General features: G+C 41.1%; 1 protein-coding gene across 2 annotated transcripts in view; it reads right to left on the bottom strand.

The window, feature by feature from the left end:
• Positions 1 to 1,375: 1,375 nt before the first annotated feature.
• jak2b (Janus kinase 2b) overlaps positions 1,376 to 10,299 on the bottom strand; it is a 40,331-nt gene continuing 31,407 nt past the window's right edge. The window contains exons 22-24 of one of the 2 annotated variants that reach the window (XM_014171549.3): positions 5,865 to 5,982; positions 3,343 to 3,456; positions 1,376 to 3,077 (exon numbers count right to left, since the gene is read on the bottom strand). In XM_014171549.3, the coding sequence (XP_014027024.1) occupies positions 2,970 to 3,077; positions 3,343 to 3,456; positions 5,865 to 5,982 (340 nt within the window). In that variant the 3' untranslated portion in view covers positions 1,376 to 2,969. Of the gene's footprint in view, positions 3,078 to 3,342; positions 3,457 to 5,864; positions 5,983 to 10,299 lie in introns of those variants that run through there. The other variant, XR_006761837.2, reaches the window with a different exon arrangement.

Raw genomic sequence — 10,299 nt, 5'->3', positions numbered from 1 at the left:
TGGTAATTGTGAGAGGGTAGCATTTTGTTGTAGCCTCTGAATGGCATCATTAGTCATGATTTTTCTTATCAGGATTAATTTAGAAGTGTTCAGAAACATCTTAACTCAATTAGAAATAAAATTACTCTAGTCATCATTCAGTTACTATTGGGCAAAACATAATCCAAAACACAACCAAAACAAACTGCTTGATTAGATAAGCGTTCAACCACCTGAGTCAATACATGTTAGATGCACATTTGGAAGAGATTACAGCGTGAGTCTAAGTCTCTAAGAGCTTTGCACATCTGGATTTTACAATATTTTGCCCATTATTATTTTTTAAATACTTCAAGCTCTGTCAAGTTGGTTGTTGATCATTGCTAGACAACCATTTAAGTCTTACCATACATTTTCAAGACAATTTAAGTCAAAACTGTAACTAGGCCACTCAGGAACATTCAACATCATCTTGGTAAGCAACCCCAGTGTATATTTGGCCTTGTGCTTTAGGTTATTTTCCTGCTGAAAGGTGAATTCATCTCCAAGTGTCTGTTGGAAAGCAGACTGAACCAGTTTTCCTCTAGGATTTTGCCTGTGCTTAGCTCAATTCCATTTATTTTTATCCTAAACAACCTACCTTGTCCTTTCAAATTACAAGCATACCCATAACATGATGCAGCCACCATCATGTTTGGAAATACTGAGCGGTACTCAGTGATGTGTTGTGTTGGATTTGCCCCAAAATAATGCTTTTTATTCAAGAACAAGTGTATTTCTTTCCCACAGTTTTTGTAGTATTACTTTAGTACCTTATTGAAAACAGGATGCATGCTTTGAATGTTTTTTATTCTGTACATGCTTTCTTCTTTTCACCCTGTCATTTAAATTAGTATTGTGGAGTAACTACAATGTTGTTGATCCATCTTCAGTTTTATATCACAGCCATTGAAGTTTTTAACGGTTTTAAAATCACCATTGGCCTCATCCCTGAGTGGTTTCCTTCCTCTCTGGCAACTGAGTTAGGAAGGACGCTTGTATCTTTGTAGTGACTGGGTGTATTGATACACCATGCAAAGTGTAATTAATAACTTCCCCATGCTCAAATGGGTATTCAATGTCTGCTTTTTATTTTAACCAATCTACCAATAGGTGACCTTTGTAAGGCATTGGAAAACCTCCCTGGTCTTCTTGGTTGAATGTGTGCTTGGGACCAACAGATAATTGTATGTGTGGGGTAGAGAGATGGGGTAGTCATTCAAAAATCATGTTAAACACTATTATTGCACACAGCAAGGGTCCATGCAACTTATGTAACTTGCTATGCACATTTTTATTCCTGAACTTATTTTGGCTTGCCATAACAAAGAGGTTGAATACTAATTGACTCAAGACATTACAGCTTTTCATTTTTAATTAATTTGTAAAAATGTCTAAAAACATAATTCCACTTTGACATTATGGGGTATTGTGTGTAGATCAGTGACACACAATCTCAATTTAATCATCCATTTTAAATTCAAAATATTGAAAAAGTCAAGGTGTGTGAATACTTTCTGAAGGCACTGTATGTATGAAAATACCCTCAAATAAGATCTGACATTCTGTACTGTCGCTTCATTTGAAACATTTGATCTCAAATCCAAAGTATAAAGTATGCAGTATAAAGCCAAATAAAAAAAAAGTTATTCAATGTCCAAATACATATGGAGGGGAATGCATGTAGACACATTTGAACAAATAGAAGAATCTGTCATAATCTTTGAAAATGTCAGTAAACTCGTACCTGGGTTTATTCACTGACCAGTTGTGACCCCTGGATTTGATACACTAGTTTGTAACACTCCCATTTTGTAATGACGTGGGGAGAAAATGCATGAGATGTTGCAATAATAAAGTAGCTTTAGGAAAAATAAAGCATCCCTAGGAACTTAAAGGCAAGTAGTGTCAAATATTTGAAAGGGATTGTGTAGGACTATGCACCATAATGTCGAGATAGAGTTCAATGTTAGCTGACAAACCCAACTAGTGAAATTGAAGAGCTCATGTCACACTAAGATTATACTGATAGTGTGACCAAATACAAATGAAAGAGATTAGTCTTGTGATTTGAGGAGTGATATGATGAGTGGCCTGTTTGGTTGAAGGGATATTTTTAGAATGGGCATGGGATATGGAAGGAATGAGTGTCACACACACTCTCAACTACTGTTGAACTATCCTCAAGCATAGTTCTGCCTGTGTACAAAATATCAGAACAGTCCTATAATCTGTACTGACCTTGAACATAATATTATTGACTGTAAGGCCAGCAGAAAAAGTTACTGACCCCACTAATGGGTTTTTGAAAGACATTCTACAACCCTTTTTCATATGGCATTGATATATATTTTAATCTTACAACACCTGCTTCACAATGGAATTTTAAATCAATGGATTTTTAAATCTCTAAATGTACTTCATTTACACTGACTTCTTGTCTAACATTTCAAATACAGACTGCAGTGTATTCATTTCATTTTATAAAATTATAAAATCCTCTTGACATATGTACACCAATATATGTATATACATACATAAAACGACACAAATCAAAAGAAGAAACATTCCGTTCCATCAGTCCAGCATACTTTCATTTTTCAGATGGGGGGACAGAAAGGTGAAGGCTAGCCCTGCTAGCTTAGAAAACAAAGGGCTGGAGAAGAAGAAAAAAAAACACACACTCAAGAAAAATGAGACCTTGTTTGATACAAGTGTCTCTATAGTGTCCTGGTAGAAGATCTTGTTCTCAGTCCAATCTATTGCCACACTGCAAAACGACAGGGCCGGGGGGGCGGTCACACACACACACACACACACACACACACACACACACACACACACACACACACACACACACACACACACACACACACACACACACACACACACGGCAACCAAGTGAATGCAGAAAAACAGTCTCTTAGCAGAGGGGCACTTAGGGTGTTTGTCTACGTCTCCTTGCTGTCACGGAACAGGTCGACACGCAGGGCCAGCTCCTTGAAGGAGGGCCGCAAGCATGGGTCTTTGTCCCAGCATTCCTGCATTATCTCATGCATCTGAGAGAAAGAACCAAAGATATGTTTATTTGGGATGGTCACAACAGGTAGCCTTCCTATGGTATATATTCATTGAAATCTGATTGTAACATAAACATGTTACCATTCACTCACATTGCTCAGTTAAGGTACTACGTTAACTGTGGAAACCGCAACCCCTCTTTTATACATGTTATGACACTGTATCATTAAGGAAGGCAAACACACTATAAAGACTGAACAATGCAATACAAAATGGACATAATGACTAGAACCCAGCCCTTACCTCCATGGGACAGCCCACAGGTTGAGGCAGCCTGCTGCCTGACTTGAGGAGCTCAATGAGATGATAGACAATCAGCTGGCCCTTCTTGTCATTACCCATCATGCCCATGAACATCTGAGGATGTGGAGAAAGGATGGTTGGTCAGGTGTGAAGTACAAATGATCAAACACGTATATGTAAACTAGGTCAGTGTAATGCAAGAAGTGCAGGGATGTTTGCAGTTTTTTAGGTCTCTATTGCACACATACAGTATACTTTCCTTTATGTGCAGGCTCATGTGTATACAAGTAGACTCAAGTAGAGTCTGTGACAATGTGTCTTAACATACAGTGCCTTCAGAAAGTATTCACACTCCTTCAATTTTTTCTTATTTGATGGTGTTACAAATTAGGATTAAAATGGATTTCATTGTAATTGTTGGTCAATGATCTACACAAAATACTCTAATGCCAAAATAAATAAAAATGCTAATATTTATAACAAATGTATGAAAAATAAAACACATATATCTTGATTAGATAAGTATACACCCCCCTGAGACAATACATGTTAGAATCCCCTTTGGCAGTAATTACAGCTGTGAGTTTTTTGGGGGTAAATCTCTTAAGAGCTTTGCACACCTGGATTGAACAATATTAAAATTATTTAAGCTCTGTCAAGTTGGTTGTTAATCATAGCTTGACAGCCATTTTCAAGTATTGCTATAGATTTTCAAGCCGATTTCGGTCAAAACTGTAGCTAGGTCACTCAGGAACATTCAATATCGTCTCGGTAAGCAACCAGTGTAGATTTGGACTTGTGCTTTAGGTTATTGTCCTGCTGAACGGTGTAATTTTCTCCAAATGTTGTCACGTCCTGACCAGTAATAGGGGTTATTTGTTATTGTAGTTTGGTCAGGACGTGGCAGAGGGTATTTGTTTTATGTGGTTCGGGGTGGTGGTTTGTTTAGTAGGGTATTTGATTTATGTATTCCGGGGGTTTTTGGGCACTGTTATATGTTAGTGTATTTCTATGTTCTGTCTAGTCTTTCGTATTTCTATGTTTTGTTAATTGGGGTTGGACTCTCAATTGGAGGCAGGTGTTTTCTAGTTGCCTCTGATTGACAGTCCTATATATAGGTGTGTGTTTGAGTACTTTGTGGGAGATTGTTCTGTGTATAGCCTTGTGCCTTACCAGCCTGTGAATAGTCGTTGTGTTTTCTTTGTGTACGTGTTTATTTTGGTTCTCCTTCTTGTCCGATTATAATAAAGAAGATGAGTGCACATTTCCCCGCTGCATTTTGGTCTAAATCCGACGACAGTCGTTACAAATGTGTTGGAATTAATTAGACTGAACCAGGTTTTCCTCTAGGATTTTGCCCGTGCTTAGCTGTATTCCATTTCTTTCTATCCTAAAAAACTCCCTAGTCCTTGCCATGACGAGCATACCCTTAACATGATGCAGCCACCACCATGCTTGAAAATATGAAGAGTGGTACTCAGTGATGTGTTGGATTTTCCCCAAATATAACGCTTTGTATTCAGGACCCAAAAATAATTTTGTTGCCACAATTTTTGCAGTATTACTTAAGTGTCTTGTTGCAAACAGAATGCATGTTTTGGAAAATGTGTATTCTGTGCAGGCATCCTTCTCTTCACTGTCATTGGCCTCATGGTGAAATCCCTGAGAAGTTTCCTTCCTCTCCGGCAACTGCGGTAGGAAGGATGCCTGTATCTTTGTGGTGACTGGGTGTATTATACACCACCCAAAACCCAATTAACAACTTCACAATGCTCAAAGGGATATTCAGTGTCTGCTTTTGACATTTTTTACACATCTACCAATCGGTGCCCTTCTTTGCAAGGCATTGAAAAACCTCCCTGGTCTTTGTGGTTTAATCTGTGCTTGAAATTCACTACTCGATTGAAGGACCTTACAGATAATTGCATGTGTGGGGTTCAAAAATCCTGTTAACCACTATTATTAAACACAGAGTGAGTCCATGCAACATATGTGATTTGTTAAGCACATTTCTACTCCTGAACATGCCATAACAAAGGGGTTGAATACTTATTGACACAAGACATTTCAGATTTTCATTTTTTATGAATTTCTAAAATGTTCTACAAACATAATTCAAATTTGACATTATAGGGTATTGTGTGTAGATCAGTGGCACAAATCTCAATTTAATACATTTTAATTCAGGCTGTAACAACAAAATATGGAAAAGTAAAAGGGTGTGAATACTTTCCGAAGGCACTATAGCTCCAACCTTGGTTCATAGCATGTTTATACTGTGTGAGCAACTTATTCTTATTTTTCTGTCCCTTTCTAGCTTTTGGGCATCATAGTTTGTTTTAACAGGCTATGTGATCTTAACGTAGCCTGTTAAAATTACCCTGATGCTGTAACATACACCATCTTTGCCTGAGGTCAGTAGGCTTGGCATATACAAGTAGCAAGTATTTAATGAGACAACATATTAGATGTATTTGAAGAAGAAAAAAAATCAGAAGGGAGAGAGAGAGAGATGAACTCACTGCAGGAGGGCTGCAGTTCTTGTCGCTGTGGGTGAACAGTTCATAGAGCACTACGCCAAAGCTCCAGATGTCAGAAGCCACAGAGAACTTGCTTTCCGTCAGAGACTCTGGGGCATACCTGCACAACAACACAAAAAAGTGTCCCAAATCTCTCTCTTATTTTTCTCTCAAAAAAGGATGACTATGAATTACACCGCATAGGAAGCCAAGGAAATGGGTGAAAATAAACAGCCAAAGCACAAATCTAACACAGGAACTAACAATAAAGTCAGGAACAAGATTGCACAGTTCATAGAACTCTAAACTAGGGCTGGACGATATGTTCAAAATACAGTATTATATCACAATATTATCCAACATTTTTTACAGAATGATGGCATTTAACAGTTGTTTTTGAATAATAAGTTCTAAATAAGCTTTGAGTAGTGCATGACCCTAGGGTGGCAACACAAATTCTAAGTGGATTTAACAGGGCCTTCTCTATTCTGACTGTTTTAAAACAGGGGTGTCAAACTCATTCCATGGCCAAGTGTCACACTCCGGCGCCGACAGAGATGGCCGCCTCGCTTCGCGTTCCTAGGAAACTATGCAGTATTTAGTTTTTTTATGTGTTATTTCTTACATTGTTACCCTAGGTAATCTTAGGTTTTATTACATTTAGTAGTGAGGAACTATTGGATATAAGAGCAACGTCAGCTCACCAACATTAAGACCAGGAATACGAATTTCCCGATGCGGATCCTCTGTTTTGCACACCACCCAGGACAATGGATCAGATCCCAGCCGGCAACCCAAAACAACGACGCCGTAGAAGGGGCAGACGGAGCGGTCTTCTGGTCAGGTTCCGTAGACGGGCACATCGCGCACCGCTCCAGAGCATACTACTCGCCAATGTCCAGTCTCTTGACAACAAGGTAGACGAAATCCGTGCAAGGGTAGCCTTCCAGAGAGACATCAGAGGCTGTAACGTTCTTTGTTTCACGGAAACATGGCTCACTCGAGACACGCTATCCGAGTCGGTACAGCCAGCTGGTTTCTTCACGCATCGCGCCGACAGAAACAAGCATCTTTCTGGTAAGAAGAAGGGCAGGGGGTGTATGCCTTATGATTAACGAGACGTGGTGTGATTATAACAACATACAGGAACTCAAGTCCTTCTGTTCACCTGACTTAGAATTCCTCACAATCAAATGCCGACCGCATTATCTACCTAGAGAATTCTCTTCGATTATAATCACAGCCGCATATATCCCCCCAAGCAGACACATCGATGGCCCTGAACGAACTTCATTTGACTCTATGTAAACTGGAAACCACATATCCTGAGGCTGCATTTATTGTAGCTAGGGAATTTAACAAGGTTAATCTGAAAACAAGGCTCCCTAAATTCTATCAGCATAACGATTGCGCTACCAGGGCTGACAAAACCCTAGATCATTGTTATTCTAACTTCCGCGACGCATATAAGGCCCTCCCCCGCCCTCCTTTTGGAAAAGCTGACCACGACTCCATTTTGTTGCTTCCAGCCTATAGACAGAAACTAAAACAGGAAGCTCCCGCGCTCAGGTCTGTTCAACGCTGGTCCGACCAATCGGATTCCACGCTTCAAGATTGCTTCGATCACGTGGACTGGGATATGTTCCGCATTGCGGCGAACAACATTGATGAATACGCTGATTCGGTGAGCGGGTTTATTAGCAAGTGCATCGGCGATGTCGTACCCACAGCGTCTATTAAAACATTCCCAAACCAGAAACCGTGGATTGATGGCAGCATTCGCGCAAAGCTGAAAGCACGAACCACTGCTTTTAAACAGGGCAAGGTGACCGGAAACATGACCGAATACAAACAGTGTAGCTATTCCCTCCGCAAGGCAATCAAACAAGCTAAGCCTCAGTATAGAGACAAAGTAGAGTCGCAATTCAACGGCTCAGACACGAGAGGTATGTGGCAGGGTCTACAGTCAATCACGGACTATAAAAGGAAAACCAGCCCCATCGCGGACCAGGATGTCTTGCTCCCAGACAGACTAAACAACTTCTTTGCTCGCTTTGAGGACAATACAGTGCCACTGACACGGCCCGCTACCAAAACCTGCGGGCTCTCCTTCACTGCAGCTGACGTGAGCAAAACATTTAAACTTCTCAACCCTCGCAAGGCTGCAGGCCCAGACGGCATCCCCAGTCGCGTCCTCAGAGCATGCGCAGACCAGCTGGCTGGTGTGTTTATGGACATATTCAATCAACCCTTATCCCAGTCTGCTGTCCCCACATGCTTCAAGAGGGCCACCATTGTTCCTGTTGCCAAGAAAGGTAAGGTAACTGAGGTAAATGACTACCGCCCCGTAGCACTCACTTCCGCCATCATGAAGTGCTTTGAGAGACTAGTCAAGGACCATATCACCTCCACCCTACCTGACACCCTAGACCAACTCCAATTTGCTTACCGCCCCAATAGGTCCACCGACGACGCAATCGCAATCACACTGCCCTAACCCATCTGGACAAGAGGAATACCTATGTGAGAATGCTGTTCATCGACTACAGCTCAACATTTAACACCATAGTACCCTCCAAACTCGTCATCAAGTTCAAGACCCTGGGTCTCGACCCCGCCCTGTGCAACTGGGTCCTGGACTTCCTGACGGGCCACCCCCAGGTGGTGAGGGTAGGTAACAACATCTTCACCCCGCTGATCCTCAACACTGGGGCCCCACAAGGGTGCGTTCTCAGCCCTCTCCTGTACTCCCTGTACACCCTTGACTGCGTGGCCATGCACGCCTCCAACTCAATCATCAAGTTTGCAGACGACACTACAGTGATAGGCTTGATTACCAACAACGACGAGACGGCCTACAGGGAGGAGGTGAGGGCCCTCGGAGTATGGTGTCTGGAAAATAACCTCACACTCAACGTCAACAAAACAAAGGAGATGATCAAGGACTTCAAGAAACAGCAGAGTGAGCACCCCCCATTGACGGGACAGTAGTGGAGAGGGTAGAAAGTTTTAAGTTCCTTGGCATACACATCACGGACAAACTGAAATGGTCCAACCACACAGACAGCGTGGTGAAGAAGGCACAGCAGCGGCTAAAGAAATTCGGCTTGTCACCAAAAACACTCAAACTTTTACAGAAGCACAATCGAGAGCATCCTGTATCACCGCCTGGTACGGCAACTGCGCCGCCCATAACCGTAAGGCTCGCCAGAGGGTAGTGAGGTCTGCACAAAGCATCACCAAGGGCAAACTACCTGCCCTCCAGGACACCTACAGCACCCGATGTCACAGGAAGGCCAAAAAGATCATCAAGGACAACAACCACCTGAGCCACTGCCTGTTCACCCCGCTATCATCCAGAAGGCGAGGTCAATACAGGTGCATCAAATCAGGGACCGAGAGACTGAAAAACAGCTTCTATCTCAAGGCCATCAGACTGTTAAACAGCCATCACTAACATTGAGTGGCTGCTGCCAACATACTGACTCAACTCCTGCCACTTTAATAATGGAAAAAAATGACGTAATAAATGTATCACTAGCCACTTTAAACAATGCCACTTCATATAATGTTTACATACCCTACATTACTCATCTCATATGTATATACTGTACTCTATACCATCTACTGCATCTTGCCATCTTGATGTAATGTATCACTAGCCACTTTAAACAATGCCACTTTTATATGTTTACATATCCTACCTTACTCATCTCATTTGTATATACTGTACTCTATACCATCTACTGCATCTTGCCTATGCCGTTCTATACCATCACTCATTCATATATTTTTTTTATGTACACATTCTTATTCATTCCTTTACACTTGTGTGTATAAGGTAATTGTTGTGAAATTGTTAGGTTAGATTACTCGTTGGATATTACTGCATTGTTGGAACTAGAAGCACAAGCATTTCGCTACACTTGCATTAACATCTGCTAACCATGTGTATGTGACAAATAAAATTTGAAGTGTCTGCTGGTTTTTGGTTTCACCTTTCAATTTGTGTCCAATTAAGATCTAGACAACCAGGTGAGGGGAGTTCCTAACTAATCAGTGACCCTAATTAATCTATCGCGAACATGGAAGGAGCGAAAACCTGCAGACACTCGGCCCTCCATGGAATGCGTTTGACACGTGTTTTAAACTGGTTTAGTCAACTTCAACCCAAAATAATTTTCAGCATTAATCAATTTTTGCATTTACTGCACTCGTTTGCTCTGTCTTTATCATCAAAAAGTCACTTTTCCCTTATTTTTCTCTGTAACCATGTTTCCAGCCACAGTTTTTATGCAAGTAAAGGCATACTGTATAAATAATCATCACGACAGCTTTGTTAGAAACAGGAAGTTTCGGTACAATTTTATAAATGCTGGCAGATGATTTCTTCATTCGACATGTTGCAATCCTTTAGTGTCAGTAAAATCGTGCGAGA

Source organism: Salmo salar, chromosome 24 (assembly GCF_965601325.2).
Source record: "Salmo salar chromosome 24, fSalSal1, whole genome shotgun sequence".
Lineage (NCBI taxonomy): Eukaryota > Metazoa > Chordata > Actinopteri > Salmoniformes > Salmonidae > Salmo > Salmo salar.
Note: the sequence above shows the minus strand (reverse complement) of the source record. Positions and strands in the feature narration are given on the sequence as shown.